The sequence below is a fragment of the Saimiri boliviensis genome, chromosome 6, assembly GCF_048565385.1.
Source record: "Saimiri boliviensis isolate mSaiBol1 chromosome 6, mSaiBol1.pri, whole genome shotgun sequence".
Classification (NCBI taxonomy): Eukaryota; Metazoa; Chordata; class Mammalia; order Primates; family Cebidae; genus Saimiri; species Saimiri boliviensis.
The window spans coordinates 71,011,109-71,028,990 of NC_133454.1; the positions used below are offsets into that span (position 1 = coordinate 71,011,109).

General features: G+C 38.2%; 1 protein-coding gene across 2 annotated transcripts in view; it reads right to left on the reverse strand.

Annotated features, from left to right (window-relative positions):
* POLD3 (DNA polymerase delta 3, accessory subunit) overlaps positions 1–17,882 on the reverse strand; it is a 49,500-nt gene that overhangs the window by 14,730 nt on the left and 16,888 nt on the right. For both annotated transcript variants that reach the window (XM_003923463.4, XM_003923465.4), the window contains 5 exons: positions 14,782–14,821; positions 13,267–13,399; positions 7,388–7,655; positions 6,149–6,221; positions 2,771–2,936 (listed from right to left, as the gene is read on the reverse strand). In XM_003923463.4, coding sequence (XP_003923512.1) covers positions 2,771–2,936; positions 6,149–6,221; positions 7,388–7,655; positions 13,267–13,399; positions 14,782–14,821 — 680 coding nt within the window. The remainder of the gene's footprint in view (positions 1–2,770; positions 2,937–6,148; positions 6,222–7,387; positions 7,656–13,266; positions 13,400–14,781; positions 14,822–17,882) is intronic.

Sequence of the window (17,882 nt, forward strand, 5' to 3'; positions counted from 1 at the left end):
TAATAACCTTTTATAAAACCCATTTTGAAAAGGGAAAAATATAAATTACCAATCAGGAATGAAACAATGAAGAAATCTGCATTGAGTACAGATTCTATAAACTCAAAGAATAAGGTTATATAATAAACAGCTTTATGCCAATAAACTCAACAATTCAGATCAAATAGACATATTCTTTTAAAAACACAACTCAGTCAAAACTGATCCAGGAAGTACTAGAGAATTTGAACAGCTCTAGTTAAATCCAAGTCACAATAAAAACCATTCCCACAAACAAAATCCAGCCCTGGAGTCACTGGCAAATTTTATTAAACATTTAAAATATATATACATATATACAAACTCCTTCAGAAAACAGAGGAAACTTCTTCCAACTGTGGTCACGGATCAAGTGACCATGTCATCCAATGACAAGGACACATTTTGAGAAATGTATTGTTACGTGATTTCACTTTGTGAACGTCATAGAGTATATGCACACAAACCCAGATGGTATGGCCTTCTGCTCCTAGGCTACAAACCTGTACATCATTGTTACTGTACTCAATACTGTAGGCCATTGTAATACAATGGAATTTGTGTATTTAAATATCTAAACATAGAAAGGACACAGTAAAAACACTGTATAAAAAAGATTAAAAATGGTACACACATACAGGGCACTTACCATGAATGGGGCTTTCAGCACTGAAAGTTGCTCTGGATGAGTCAGTGAGTGAGTGGTGAGTGAATGTGAAGGCCATAGGATGTTACTATACACTACTGCAGACTTTATAAACACTGTACACTTAGGCAACACCAAATTTATTTAAAAATGTTTTTCTTCAATAATAAACAGCTTACTATAACTTTATTTTCAATTATAACTTTTTGACTCTTGTAATAACACAGCTTAACACAAAAAATTGTACACCTGTACAAAAATATTTTCTTTATATCCCTATTCTATAGGCTATTTTCTATTTTCAAATTTTTTAATTTTTCATTTACTTTTTAATCTTTTTTTATTGAAAACTAAGACCCAAACACACATTAGCATTGGCCTACATAAGGTGAGGATCAATTATCATTGTCTTCCACCTCCACATCTGGTCCTATTGGGAGGTCTTATTCAGGGGCAATAACACACATGAAGCTGCCATCTCCTACGATAAAAATGCCTTCTTTTGGAATATCTCCTAAGAACTGCCCAACGCTGTTTTACAGTTAACTTTTTTTATAAGTAGAAAGACAACCCTCGAAAATGATAAAAAAAAGTATAGTGCAGTAAATACAAAAGCATAGTCATTTTTATTATCAAGTATCATGTACACATAACTATTAATATATATGCTATACTTTCATATGACTGGCAGCACAATAGGTATGTTTATACCAGAATCATCACAAACACATGAAAAATGTGTTACACTACCATGTCATGACAGCAATGCTGACACTAGACAACAGGAATTTTTCAGCTCCATTATAATCTTAGGGGACCACTGTTGTATATGTGGTCCATTGTTCACCCAAACTTCATTATGCAGTGCGTGACTAATCTTACGAAGTTAGCACAATTTTGTCACAGCAACTTGATAAAGACATTACCAGAAAAGAAAGTTAACTGACCTACACTCCTCATTAACAAGCAACAAATGCTTAGTGTAATATTAACAAATCTAATCCAGCAATATGTAAAAAAGGATAATACATCATAACCAAGCGGAGTTTATCCCAAGAACACAAGGTTGGCCTAACATTTTTAAATCAGTGTAATTCGCCACATTAATAAAAACACCATTTGAGCATCCAATAAATGCAGAAAAAGCAGCTGTCAAAATTCAACACCCACTCATGATAAAACCTCTTAGTAAACTTGGAACAGAAAACAACTTCCTCAATCTGGTTAAGGGCATCTACTAAAAATCTACATTTAACATCACATTTAGTAATGAAAAACTGAATGCATTCCTGGCAATAAGCATCAACAGTGAGTGTTGTACTCATGGTTGGGGACATTTTAATTCACCCAAGTCATATGTGCCTAGGAAGTGAGGTCCACTGGACAGAGCTTTAACCCTCTGCAATTTCACCATTTTGTTGATGTTTTCAACGAGAGTAGTCCCAACCTTCCCACAAAAGTCATCTTTCTGGGCCTATCAGTGTTGACACTGTCCTTCAGAATTTCTTTCAACAGACTAATTCTACCAACTATGAGGTAGTGTCTCCAATTCCTGGATCTAGTTTTAATAGCTTATGTGCTTTTTATTTTCTTTTTCTAATTACATTTTACCACTTGAAAAATAAACTCATTGATATAAAAAAAAAAAAACACAAAGAACTTTTTCTCTTAAATTTGACTGGGAACAGTAACCCCCTCATTTGGCAATTTGAAGTGAAACACACACACACACACACGCACACATACACACACACTTAGGCATACTTATGCCACATCCACAAATTTAAAACAAAAAGTATTGAAAGTGCTACATAACAAAATAACCAATAATAATAACAATAAAACAAAAAATAACAATTAATTTAGAGCAATAAGACCAAAAAAATGACTTTGGTCCTTAAATCATCCAAACTGGCTGATTCCACAGTCCTACTTCACTAGATAAGCTACTGGGCTTCTCTCTCCATTTTGCTTGTATAGTTGTGTCCCTAAGGCTTTAAGCGGGGTTTAGTACTAAAGTGAAAACTGCCTGCTGTAAATAAGCCCAAACAGAACTTCTCACCCCTAGTAGAGACTCTTCCCCAACAAGCAACAAAATTTTCCTACCTTTTTTTTTCCTTCTGCAGCATCTTAACAGGCTCTGCTTTTTTGCTGGATTTTTTCAGGCCTGCAGGAGCTGCCAGCTTTGGTTCAGTGACAGACACTGTAGGTTGCTCCACTATTTTTTCTTCTTTCACTGCTTGTTCTGAGTCCAAACTGACTTTAAGTTTATCTATAAATAAAATATAGCAGACGACATATGACCCCATCATGCAATATTAATAGATCATTCTATTGACAGTTTACCATTTGCCAGGTAATATGTTAGGACCAGGGGCAAAAAGGAGCTCATGGACTATTCAGAAAACATTTCTCCTTTCCAACCACCACTCTAACTGTAACTTTTCATTTCTGCCTCCTGCTAATCCCTCATTATATCACAGCCCGAAGCTAAATGATAGTAAAAGGAAGGCTTAGAAGAAACAAATACAATGTTATGAGGTATTATCCTTCTCCTTTTTCAGATGAGGAAAATCAAGAATCAGAAGTATTAAAAGATGTTTCCCAACAATACAGAGTTTACAAATGGTAACAACAGAATTGTAGCAAGACCTTTACTTTCTATTATATTCTATCTTTTAACGCCTGGCAGAGTATGAGGGTTCAATTTCTCCATATCCTTGCCAACACCTGTTACTGTCCAGTATTAAGTTTTAAATGGTTCAAGTCCCCACAATAAACTCTCTTCATCCAACTCTCAAGCTTGATTTTCATTGTAATTAATGATCTTGTCTTATGTCAAATACAATAAAAAGTCGTAATTTTACTCTGAACATTCAGCCTTCAAGAAATGTCTGTTAAATAAATTAACTTTGTAAGCAATTCTTTTTTTAGATGAATATTTAGTAGTATTTTCTTTTATCCAGGTTTTCAACCTCACTGTATTACATGCTATCGTAACACCCTATTACTCCTACCTAGCAATTAACAATCATCCACTATGTCAATGTTTTCTTTCTTTCCTTTTTTTTTTTTTTTTTTTTTGAGAAATGGGGGTCTTGCTTTATTATTGCTGGATCTGAATTCATGGGCTCAAGCAAATCTCCCGCCTTGGTCTTCCAAGTAGCTGGGATTACAGGCATGTGCCACCATGCCTGGCTTTTTTTTCCATTTTATTTGTCTGTCTAAGTAGTATATAAGGACTTGAAGGCAGGGACTCTGTCTTTTTCTCTATTGTATCACCAATGCATAACAATGCCAAGCACATGGCAGGTGCTCAATCTATGTGCTAACTAACCACATGACTTAAATAAGCATACTTCTGTATAGTTTGATTTTTTTTAACAATTCACAAATAATCACTGTTTGATGTATTTTAAAAATAAGAATTTTAAAATTCACTGTTTTTTTTTTTTTTTTTTTTGAGATGGAGTTTCGCTCTTGTTACCCAGGCTGGAGTGCAATGGCGCGATCTCGGCTCACCGCAACCTCCGCCTCCTGGGTTCAGGCAATTCTCCTGCCTCAGCCTCCTGAGTAGCTGGGATTACAGGCACGCACCACCATGCCCAGCTAATTTTTAGTATTTTTAGTAGAGACGGGGTTTCACCATGTTGTCCAGGCTGGTCTCGATCTCTCGACCTCGTGATCCACCCGCCTCAGCCTCCCAAAGTGCTGGGATTACAGGCTTGAGCCACCGCGCCCGACTTAATTCACTGGGTTTTTAAGGTTACAAACGCATTAAAAAATGTGTATCAAAAAACAGGCAGGTCTCATCAAAGTTGCCAAGAAACCATAATCTGATTGAGTACAGTGGCCCATACCAGGCAGGCCGGTCACAGCATGATGCTTTAACACATCACACCCCAAACTTTTTGGCACCAGGAGACCAGTTTTATGGAAGATGATTTTTTCATAGACAGGGGTGGTGGTCGGTGGGGTGGAGGAGGTGGTTTCAGGATGAAACTGTTCCACCTCAGATCATCAGGCATTAGATTCTCATAAGAAGCCCACAACCTAGATCCCTCACATGCACAGTTCACAATAGGGTTTACAATCCTTTAAGAATCTAATGGCAATTAGCCGGGCATGGTGGCGCGTGCCTGTAATCCCAGCTACTCAGGAGGCTGAGGCAGGAGAATTGCCTGAACCCAGGAGGTGGAGGTTGCGGTGAGCCAAGATCACGCCATTGCACTCCAGCCTGGGTAACAAGAGTGAAACTCCATCTCAAAAAAAAAAAAAAAAAAAAAAAAAAAAAAAGAATCTACTGGCACCACTGATCTGACAGGAGGCGGAGTTCATGCATAATAACGCTTGCTCACTCACCGCTCACCTCCTGCTGTGCGGCCTTTCCCAATGGGCCACAGACTGCTAGCCCTCAGTGGCCTGTGGGTTGGGAATCCGTTTTAACAGAAGTAGGAGTCATTCCCTGTGCACCGATTGCGCCTGCAATAATACAATGCTTCCCAATAACCTTTAAGTAGCACATTTTCCGTATACTTTTCTAGTTACCTGTGCTTTTCTAGTTACACATTCTGAGCTGGAAGAACACAAAAATGTGCTCTGATAGATTTTATGGTAAACACAAAACTGTCACCCTTACATAAGCAGAATGTGAAAGAAAAAAAAAAGCCACTCCAGTCCCTCCCATGACTACCAATTTAGCCGTCATGGAAAGGCAGAATTCTGGCTAATTTTGCTTGCATAGGCATGTAACAAAATGCCTCCTTTAAAAATCTTTGTAAAACGGATGCTCCAAGAGAGTGTGCCATAATTATCCTGCGGCTCCTGCATTCTTCCTGGTATTCTACCACATACTCTCTGGGGATGCACACTTGATATGAGAAGTATGAAAATATGTGACTACTGGTTCTTTCCATATGAAAGAATTCTTATTTAAACATCTTTTTAAAAATCAAGATTTTTGCTTTCTCAAAAAGATTTTTAAATATCCATTATTACTTGAGCCCTTCTAATTCACACTGGAAATAATCTGCAAAAAATAACTGAAGAAAGGCAAAAGATTTATTTTGTGGCCCCTTAAGAGACAGAAGAAATAAAGGTCACACCAGGCAAACTGACTCTAGCATCCATGTTATTAACCTCAACACTTTACTGCTTAGTCAGGCAGCCTTCCTTTTATTTTAATCACCCATTTTCAAGGGCCCTATGAAGCAAACATTTCATTCTCTTTTCAAGGCAGGAAATTAAACCAGGAATAATAAGCTGCTCTCAAAGTGATCTTAACTGAGCCTAACTCATCCATAAAGTTCCAGCTCAGTTACTTTCATCAATATATTATATTGGGCAGTACACTGCAAATTTATATTAGATGTAAGTAGTCTCCTGGATTGGCAAAAACTACACAAAGTGGCTTTCACTTCAGATATAATATGTTATTATATTAACATTCACTCATTAGTCAAAGTAAGGTAAAAACATGCTTACTCATAGCAGCTTTTCCAAAAAAGTTGCTCATCACATTCCCTTTCCCTGGTGCCTTGTTGCCTGCCGAAGATGCCTACAAGCATAGAAAACACGCACCATTTTTTGCTAGCATTTAGGCTATTCATGAAGTAGCAGTCTCAAACAATCTCTTCAATAGCATAGCATACTGTTGTGAAGGTATAGTCTCTATATAATCATGCCAAAATATGTAGGCATTAGATATAAGAACAAATTTAGAACAATAATCCAGACCAGATAGTAACTGGTCTTAATCTCTAAAGCTTAGTTTCTTACAGATCTTATCTAAACTTTTCTTGAGCACATTTTAAAACTATTTATTTTGACAAAATTAAAACAGATCAGAGGCAGTATGTACACAAAGGGGGAAAAACCTAAAACATTACATTTTTAGTCATCAGAAGTAGATCTGAATTCCTGGTTCCACCATTTAGTAGCAATATGGGCTCCAGGCAAATTACATAAATCTAGGTTTCAGTTTTGCCATATGCAAAGGGAAATAGTTAATATCTCCCTCACAGAACTGATAAGAGGATTTAAACAAAGACCAAACTATTGGCACATAGTTGAAATTCAATAAACATTAGTGTTTTCCTCCATCCCTTTCCCTTCCCAAGACAGAAGCCTGAAAATGACAGTGATAATAGTAACAATAATTATACTCTTCTGGATTTTAAAAATAATATCTTAATGATACTTTTCTTAAGTCAATGCCCTTAAGTTAGTTCAGATGACTGAACAATAAAAAAACTAAGGGAAGCAAATGAAGCAAAAAACCAAACCAAAACAAAACAAAAAACCGCATAAAGTAGAATAAGAATGGGAAATATTCTAGGAAGGAAGGTATATATTGCAAAGCTCAGAATATAAGATGTTCCTCAGAATGATATATTGCAAACAAACATTTTTTTGAACATAACAATTCTCAAGGTATTTTCACATGCATTTTTTCACCTGGGTCTCACAACAATCTTGTGATGTGCACAAGGTAGACATTACCACTTTACAAAGGAAATCTAAGGCTTGGTGAGAATAATATCAAAAGCAAAAGAACTCTTTCAGATAACAGTATCAAGTATTAAAGGGTTCCAACTAAAGTAGAAAAATCAGAACTGAATATCAGAACCTTATATAAATAAACTACTAACACTGGAACTATTAATGCTTTTCTAGTTACCCACTCTGAGCTGCAATGAAGGGGTATCTTCAAAGAAGACTTACATTTGTTACTTCTTTTGCCTCTGTTTTTGCTTCCTTGTTGATTTCTTGGGTTTTAGCAGTTGCTTTGGAGGCAAACAGTCCCATAATTCCTCTGGGCTGCTGGGAAACCTGCTTGGACAGAGGGGGGCCATGACCATTGGTGGTCGGCTCATTGTTGGCTTGTGTCTCACTTGATATGTTAAGATGTGACTGCTCAAACTTTTTGGAAGATGAAGAGGATTCAGCAGGAGATCTAGGGACTGCAGCTGCACATTGTATTGCACTGAATCTGGGGACAAGAATGTTGCATTAAGTTAATATCAGTAGGTCAGAAAAATATAGATATAGATATATCTATATTTGGATATAGAAATATAGATATAGATATATCTATAATATGGATATAGAAAAATGTTGTACAAAACTCTGTATTACATAAAGAAACAAATATTGGAGAGAAGTGAGTCACCTGTACGAGGTTGTATGTCTAGTTAGTAATAGATAGGGTTGGAATTAGGCATCTTCTACAAAAACAAATTGAATATTCTTGCTTTTTTGAAAAAAGTATCCTAATCAAAAGAATAAGAATGCAACCAAAAATTATAAAAGATTTAGTAATTTTATTATCCTTGGGAAATGAAATAGCCTTTGTTTTTTTTTTTTTTTGAGACGGAGTTTCGCTCTTGTTACCCAGGCTGGAGTGCAATGGCGCGATCTCGGCTCACCGCAACCTCCACCTCCTGGGTTCAAGCAATTCTCCTGCCTCAGCCTCCTGAGTAGCTGGGATTACAGGCACACACCACCATGCCCAGCTAATTTTTTTGTATTTTTAGTAGAGACGGGGTTTCACCATGTTGACCAGGATGGTCTTGATCTCTTGACCTTGTGATCCACCTGCCTCAGCCTCCCAAAGTGCTGGGATTACAGGCTTGAGCCACCACGCCCGGCTTGAAATAGCCTTTGTTTTTAAAGACCTTCCTCTAATAGGGCTAGATTTGCAATAAATATTGACTGAATCAAAACTAAGCTTTAAATATTAACCAATTTCCTGGCAACTCTCTTGGCCAGAGTAAATCATGCTGTAGAATTAGGTGCGTTGGGTCACGCTTGTAATCCCAGCAGTATGGGAACCTGAGGTGGGCAGATCACTTAAGCACAGGAATTTAAGACCGGCCTGGGTAACATGGTGAAACTTTGTCTCCACAAAAAACACAAAAATTAGCTGGGTGTGGTGGCGTATGCCTATAGCCTCGAGGAGGCTGAGGTAGGAGGATCACCTAAATCCAGGAGGTCAAGGCTGCAATGAGCGATGGGCTCACCACTCAACTCCAGCCTAGGGGACAGGGTAAACTCTGTCTCAAAATAAATAAATAAATAATGCTTTAAAACATGGGAGAAGCTGGGAGCAGAGCCACTGGCTCCTATAACCTATAGTCCTTTACAGCCATTTGTTAATAACTTCTAATAATACTAATGGCACCAGACAAGTAAGTATGCCCAAGGCCAAGAGAAGAAAGTTGGTGGAACAGCTTGCACGGCATATTAAAGGAAACATACATCTCATCTAATCACTACAGAAGAGCCCTTTCACACAAATCCATAATGTAACATTCCACATTGTGAATGGGTAATTGATTTAGCCTTCCCAAAGGATTATACTTAAAGCAAAGTTCCCCAGCTTTTTCTAACAAAGAAAAATATTTTATTTTTCCCAGTCTTGCTTATTGAGCATAGATAAGACCTCCTTGAAGTCTTATTTATCTTTTGTATTTCAGGTGCCCAGCTCAAGACCTGGCACATAGAAAAGTGTTAGCAACAACATGTTGAAAGAATGACTAAGTAAATGAAAGTGAGGCTTCTGGCTTCTCTCCCTTCTTGAGTGTATCACCTTCAACTTGGGGTGGGAGATTTCTAAACTATATGATGATAGTAATTATCTTAGAGATCAACCAGGCACAACTTCAAGATTAACTGCTAGAATACCTGGCTTAATGAAAAAAAAAAAAAAAAAAAATCCCTGATACATCATCCCAGAAGTAACTTTAGACTGGGCAGCCCCAAAGCTAGAGTCAAAAGCTCCCAAAATCTTCCACTGATTTACTATGGTCTTCATCAGAAAACTCTCTATTTACACACATCTTTTGGGCATTAGAGTTAAGAACAGACGGAAATCATTTTCTTTCACCCACTGCTCTTCCTCTCTGGCCTTGCAGTGCTTCCACATACAAGAAAAAGGGTAATGTTTTATTTCATTGTCAACGTCTTAAAGTTGGCCTTAAAACAACTCTTGCTCCTTCTGGTCTGCATTCCACACCTTAGGTTCAGGACCAGGAATTGGCAATGAGGAAGAGACTGAGTTAGGCTGGGAGCATGTCTAATGACAGATCTCTGCTCAATCCTAAAATTTTAACTTTTCTTCATGCACAGCACTTCTTAAAACACACGAAATCATGAGTCAGATCTCAATTGGCCCATAATTCTCAGAACCAAATACAAACTCATTTGTTGGAGATAAAATCACTTTTCTACCGAGAATACTTAAAGTATTTAGGTAGTTTCACTGAAGTGCTTCCTATTACCACATTTCTACTTGCCATGTTTATTTTAGTGGGCCTGGCAAATTTCATTTTGAACTTTTGCGTCACTTTTATTCGTTTGCTTACTTGCTAGATACAACAAAGGAACTGATTTTTAGAGCCTGAAACACGCAACCAGATGCTAAGACACATTAGTTTTGAAATCTAGTAATATATTTTAAATAAACTTATCAGGGTGTTAATATTTTCTTGAAATCCTTCCTTAAAAGAAAAGAGACTTGTAAATTATTACTCTTTGGCTATATATTTATTTAACAAATATTTATATGCTTATTATATTCAAGATTTTGAGCTAAAGAAAAAAAAAGAACTAATGTCTATCGTTAATTCACTCGATAACTACTGAATGAATCCTTACTACATGCCAAGCACTATTTTGGGTATATGGCTAACAAAATAGACCAAATCCCTATTCTTATGGGACTTACAGAAACTATGGCAATGCTGTATCTCTCTCTCCTTGAGGACCCATCTTTATCAGTCATCTCACCTCCCCAGGATCTTCAACCTTTTCTTCTCTATGGTACCTTCCTAACAACCTAAGTTCAAGTCATTCTCAACTTTAAAAATACATATATCCTTTCCCCGTCTCAATCCCTCCTTAGCTACCACCCTCTTTTCTTTTTTTTTTTTTTTTTATTTATTTTTCTTAATTCTTCTCAAAAAATTTGTAGTCCACAACGAACATATTTTTGCACATTTTTTTTTTTTAAAGTTCACAGCTATCAGTGTTAGTGAGTTGTTGTTGTTGTTTAGAGGAAGTCTCGCTCTCTCAAGGCTGGAGTGCAGTAGTGCAATCTCCGCTCACTGCAACCTCCCCGTCTCCCAGTTCCAGTGATTTTCATCCCTCAGCCACCTGAGTAGCTGAGATTACAGGCTTGTGCCACCATGTCACCTAATTTTTGTATTTTTGTAGAGACGGGGTTTCACCATGTTGGCCAGGCTGGTCTTGAAATTCTGACCTTGTGATCCGCCCTGCTTGGCCTCCCAAAGTGCTGGGATTACAGGCGTGAGCCACCGCACCTGGCCCATACCACCCTCTTTTCTGCTTTACAGTCAAATCTCCTGTAAAGAGCTGTCCATTTCTGCTGTCCCACTTTCTGTGTCCCCATTTACTTAGCTGACCAGAATCTGGTCACTCCACCGAAAATGCTCTTACCAAGGCCATCACTAAATCCAACGGACAATTTTCACTTCCTAACTTATTTGGCTTCTCACCAATGTTTGACATTGTTGACCAGTTCCTCCTACTTGAATCTCTTTCCTTAGCAGCTGAAACCCCATATATTCTCGTGATGATCCTCTTATCTCTGGAGGCTCCCTCTTGGGCCCCTCTTTCTCTGCTCTTCCCATCAAAAGAAGCTATCATTAAATAGTACTTACTATGTGCCAAGTGCTATTCCAAGTGCTTAACATATATTAGTCCATTTAATCCTCTACAACTCTATTTGGCTGGTACTATTGTCAGCTTTAGTGATAAGAAAATTGAGGCACTGAGAGGTTAAATAATTTGCCCAAGGTCACAAAGCTCGTAATTTGGCCTAGAGTTTTACTTTCTGCCCTTCTTTCATTCTATACATGCTCTGTGCTTAACTCTATGGCCCAGGTACTAACCTATTCTTTTTTATTCCAAAATCTCTACCTTTACTTTGGATTTCTCTCCTTAGCTCTAGCTAGATTCACCTATCTTTGGTGATGGACATCCTCACTTGGATTTCTCACAGGCTTCACAAACACAACATGTCTAAAACCCAATTTGTCATTTTTCTATCTCTCCTACAGCCTGCTCCTCCTATTATATTCCCCTTCTTAGTACCCAGCTGCCCAAGCCAGAAGCATGGGTATCATCCTTTTAATACCAAGAAAGGCTGTCTCCCTCATCCTCTACCCCCACACACCTTGTCCCCAACCATTACCATACATCGAGGTTTTTTGATGGTTATGCCTCATTAACCTTCATACCTCTCCATCCTCAAGAGCACTACTTTACATCAGAAAACTGTCATCTCCACCCTAAATGACTGCCATATTTCTCCTCCCTGATGGCTGTGCCTCCAGAGTATTCTCTTCTGATCTATCTTCAATACTGCAGTCAGAGCAATCTTTCTAAAATGCAATTTTGATCATTTCACTCCATCTGCTTAAATATTTTGAGTGGCTCCCCAGTACTCTCAGAATACAGTCTGAATTTTTAACCTAGTAGTCAAAGAATAACATAACTCCTACTTGGCCTTTTTAGTCTTCTATCTAATTTTTCCTATCTTTCACTCTAAGTTGCAGCCATGGAAAATTACCATGGTTCTGCACAAGCATGTTTTCTCTCCTAGCTCTGTCCTTGGTCTCTCATTTCTCCTTTGCCTGGCTATTTCTACTGGGACTTCAGGCCTCAACTGAGATGTCATAACCTTCACTGTCATAAGTCATAACTGTCTTGACCCCTCACTCTATCCATGATAAGTGCCCCCATGAACATCTTCCCACACTATTCCTCCTATTACAGCACTCTCACACTATACCATAACTGCCTGTTCTATGAAAAGGTACGTGGGCACATTCACTCTATACTGTATGATATTCATAGGTACTCATGAGTATTTAATGAATTAATTTAAATAATTTGCTCAGTACCTATCAATATATTAGGTGCTCAATATATGTCTAGGGAACTGACCTGAACTCTCAACACAACCCCACGAAGTAGGCATTATTACATCTAATTTAAAGGCAAAGAAACCAAAGCTCAAAGAGTTTAATCTGTCTAATGCCACTGGGCTATTAAGCAGCAAAGCCACAACTCAAGCCTGTGACCACCAATTTCCAAATGTACATGCATTATAATCCATTACCTCTTTGTGCTGTTAAGGATACAAAAGATGAAAAAAACCTAATCTTAGCTATGGAAGCTCAAGAAAAAGTTGCTTTTGGATGAAAAGAAGAGGGATATCAAATTAGGAATTGTTTTTCGAAGGACAATGTTTGAACTGGTTCTTGAAGGATGGGTAGGATTTAGACAAGCAGAGACTGGGTAAGGGAGTTAGAACGGGCACAGCAAACATTTCTGGTGGCAGTGACAGGATAAATATATGAGAAATAGATTTATGGGGAGTCCACTAGGGTTTTCAATATGGGTTGTGGCTGCTATTTTTCACCTTATGATGTACTAATAAAACCAGGCATGTGTCTTACTGCAAGATAAATGGGGTTTTACTAGACTTGGCATTCACTCTTAAGAGGCAGCCACTGTGTAAACATCTTACAAAATCAATTCGTAAAGAAGCCCACAAGGAACATTAAGAAGCTTACTTGCTGCAGTTCTGCAAGTTGCTTTTAAGGATGTCATAGTCAGTATTGAACAGAGGCCCACTGTCCTTTAGCATGGCTTTCTGGATGCTGTACACATGGATGCTGGCAGTCACAGCTAGCTTGGACTTCACTGCTACAAGTCAACAGGAAAAGCAGTCTGTTAATACATAAACTTCATAACATGTGGGGACTTTAACAAGAAACCCTTCTGCATTAAAGCATTTGTAATTTGTGGTGGTCCAAAAAACTCGAAAAGGCCAAATAGCCACATATACAGTAAAACATCAACCCTTCTGTCTGCATGGGGATATTATGACAAGGTAGGTGGTGGTGAGTCATTTCTAAGTACAGCACCTGTGAGGGTATCACTCATCCAGTGGACACTCGGTAAATACTAGTTAATGATTGATGATGACTATAACGATCTTTCTCTTTTTCTTTCAGTCAGAAAAGAGCCTTAAACTATAGCATATAATTAAAGAGGAGTAAGTAATTTCTATCTGAGAAGACTCATTTATATATTTCAATTTTAGTTTAAAGAAAGCAACTCTATAATGAAAACACTACTAACTAGGTAAGTCTATGGAGGAAAAACACAAGAAAACAAATGTTAGATTCTGAGAAGGAAGGGATTGTGGCTAACTTATTCCATGTCCCCATGCCTGGTATAGAGCTTGGCACATAGTAGATAATCATTATTCCATGCCTGGTATAGAGCTTGGCACATAGTAGATAATCATTACACATCTATAGAATAAAGAAATTTTGCTTTGCTTAACACTGTGGGAATTCAGAAAGTACAAAGTGGACAAACACACCACGCTGTAAACTTCAGAGTTACATTTGGTAAGAAAATACCCCCACCCCATTGGCAGGAGCTCTTTCTTTTTAAAATAGATACATTTGTTTTGTGTCCCTGATGTGGATACCCTCCACCCTCCTCAGCCCTAATCTGTGCAATGGGGCCTTCAGGCCAAGAAGCCTTTATATATGAAGGACAACAGTACAGGTTTTGTCTTGAGATACAGAACCAAGATCATGAGGACTCTATTATTAAATTCCTTTGAATTGGGTTTTTAAACAACAGAACAGTAGCACTGATAAGTCTTGAAACAGTTTGACAGATTTAATTTAGAAGTTATTTAATTTAGAAGTCTTTCTGACTTCCAGAAAAGCATTCTTTAACTTGCTTCCTAAAAAAACTGCCACTGTCTTTTTACAGTTGATGAGGTAGCTCACAGAGTATTCATAACAGTTTTTGCATGTGTCACGAGTTTTGAAATTCCATGATAAAAGTGCTTTATAAATGTCAGCAGCTATTGGCCCTAAAAATGGGAAGTTAGGCAGATGTAGTATCATATTTTAACATGCTTCAAAAACTACTAATAAAATTAATATTGGACTATTCAGTTAAATAGCTAAGCATATTATGTGCAGATGTTAGAGGCAGATTTTTTATTGAACCTAAACTGATGCCATAAGAGGAAAAACTTGCTCAGTCACTAAAACACTTACCTTCCAATTTATCCTCTCTCACTACTGCAACCTTGTGGCACTGTAAAAAAATAACACTTTATTAGTGTTTAATGTAAGAATTTGCAGTTTTAGTTTTCTTGCCCCAATAATTCAATTGTGCTAAGATGTGAAATTAGAAAAATACCAAGCACTCCTTAAAATATGTTATAATTTAATAAAGACAGATTCACTTTTAATTTGCTTACCTTCAAGAAAAAAGAAAAAACAATAATTTGCTTATTTTAAAACCTCTCAATAAGGTTAGTACAGATTTCAGTACCACAACTAAAAAAATACAGCATCTCAAATAAATGTGAGCAAAGGCTTTTTAGTGACTGATTTAATAAGAATTACTGTATAATCACATGAAACCAGATAAAAATTGGATCTGTTCCTCACACCATGTACCAAAGTAAATTCTAAATGGATCAGAGATTTAAATGTAAAAAATGAGGCCGGATATGGTGGCTCACACCTGTAATCCCAACACTTTGGGAAGCTGAGGTGGGTGGATCACCTGAGGTCAAGAGTTCAAGACCAGCCTGGCAACATGATGAAACCCCGTCTCTATTAAAAATATAAAAATTAGCTGGGTGTGGTGGCACTGCCTGTAATCCCAACTACTCAGGAGGCTGAGGCAGGAAAATCGCTTGAACCCAGGAGGCAGAGGTTTCAGTGAGCTGAGATCACGCCACTACACTCCAGCCTGGGTGACAGAGTGAGACTCAGTCTCAAAAAGAAAAAAAAAGAGAAAACATACATGCACATTAAAACATATGTGAGGCCAGGCACAGTGGCTCACGCCTATAATCCCAGGACTTTGGGAGGCCGAGGCAGGTGGATCACAAGGTCAAGAGATCGAGACCATCCTGGTCAAAACTGTGAAACCCTGTCTTAACTAAAAATACAAAAAAAAATTAGGTGGGCATAGTGGTGCGTGCCTGTAGTCCCAGCTACTCGAGAGGCTGAGGCAGGAGAACTGACTGAACCCAGGAGGCAGAGGTTGCAGTGAGCCGAGATCGCACCATTGCACTCCAGCCTGGGTAACAAGAGTGAAACTCCGTCTCAAAAAAAAAATGTGAATTCTATAACCTGCTTTAATTCAAGAAAGAGAAAACATTTCCTGAGTATAATTCAAAATCCAGAAATAACTGAAATAATGTATTAAGAAAACCAACTTTTAGATGAAAAAAAAAAACTTTAAGTACAAAAACAAATGATAAAGTGGAAAAAAATCTGCAACTTATATCACAAAGGGTTAATACACAACTTCTAAATATAAAGAAAACAAAGACTAACAACTCTTTAGAAAGTGGGCAAGACAGGCTGGGCACAGTGGCTCAAGCCTGTAATCCCAGCACTTTGGGAGGTCAAGGTGGGCAGATCGCGAGGTCAAGAGATTGAGACCATCTTGGTCAACATGGTGAAACTCTATCTCCACTAAAAATATAAAATTTAGCTGTCCATGGTGGTGCGCACCTGTAGTACCCGCTACTTGGGAGGCTAAGAATCTCTTAAACCCAGGAGGCAGAAGTTGCAGTAAGCATCACTGCACTCCAGCCTGGTGACAGAGCGAAACTCTATCTCAACAAAACAAAAAAAAAAGAAAGAAACAAAATGGGCAAGAGGTATGAACAGTTCACAGAAAAAGAAAGATTTGAAGGAAGCTTTCACTTTCTATATATTGTTAAACATTTTTTATAATAATCATTCAAAAAATAAAAATTATTTACATTAAAAAAAAATTCAGACCAGGCACAGTGACTCACTTCTGTAATCCCAGCACTTAAAGGCCGAGGAGGTAACTTAAAAGTTTGAGACCAGCCTGGGCAACATGACGAAACCCTGTCCCTACAAAAAATACAAAAATTAGCTGGGCATGGGGGCAAGCACCTGTAATCCCAGCTACCTGGGGGACTGAGGCAGCAGGATGGCTTAAACCCAGGAGGTTGAGGCTACAGTCAGCCGAGATTGTGTCACTGCATTCCAGCTTGGGTGACAAAGTGAGACCCTGTCTCAAAAATAAATAAATAAAAATTTAAAAAATTAAAAATTCCATATGAAGCCTTGCCTTTTTTCTTTCTAGACACACTAAAAACTTTAAAAAGAAATTATTAACAGAAGAATTAAAAGAACAAAACCTGATCGTAATGCTTAATAATTTGTCTTTCCTTAGGAGGATTCCCTTTAAAGAAAAAAAGCATGAGTAAGCAACCACATTTGGTCAGTCAATTCTACATGGTTCCACAGAGCTTCCCAGCCAAGGCTATTAGGAGGGCAAGTCCAGGACTTGAAAATCCTCACAACCACTTCAACCACAGCAACCCCACTCTTTTTTTTTTTTTTTGAGACGGAGTTTCACTCGTTACCCAGGCTGGAGTGCAATGGCGCGATCTCGGCTCACTGCAACCTCCGCCTCCTGGGTTCAGGCAATTCTCCTGCCTCAGCCTCCTGAGTAGCTGGGATTACAGGCATGCGCCACCATGCCCAGCTATTTTTTTGTATTTTTAGTAGAGACGGGGTTTCACCATGTTGACCAGGATGGTCTCGATCTCTTGACCTCATGATCCACCCGCCTAGGCCTCCCAAAGTGCTAGGAGTACAGGCTTGAGCCACCGCACCCGGCCTAGCAACCCCACTCTTAATAAATTTTATATACAGGACTCTGGTAAAGATTTTGTTTGAAAAAGCATTCTCCTGCTAAAAAAAAGATGGGCAGAATTTAAATCCCATCTTACACTTACAAACAGAAGGCCTTTTTATAAGGAAGCCATGGCTTAGAAGTTTTTAACTGATTACAAGTTACACATCATTTTGAAAAATGTTATCAGAAATATGCACTGAGGAACACAATTTGAACTTTCAATGTCATCCAAGAAAACCCTGGACTCTGAAGACCAACCATGAAGACCATCTAAGAATCCTAAGTTATGAGCCCCTGTTATAATGGGTCAGTTTGAGTAAAAATCGAGACATTATTTTAAAACATAAATTCTTTCAGATCAGGCGTCCCCAAACTTTTACACAGGGGGCCAGTTCACTGTCCCTCAGACCATTGGAGGGCCGCCATATACTGTGCTCCTCTCACTGACCACCAATGA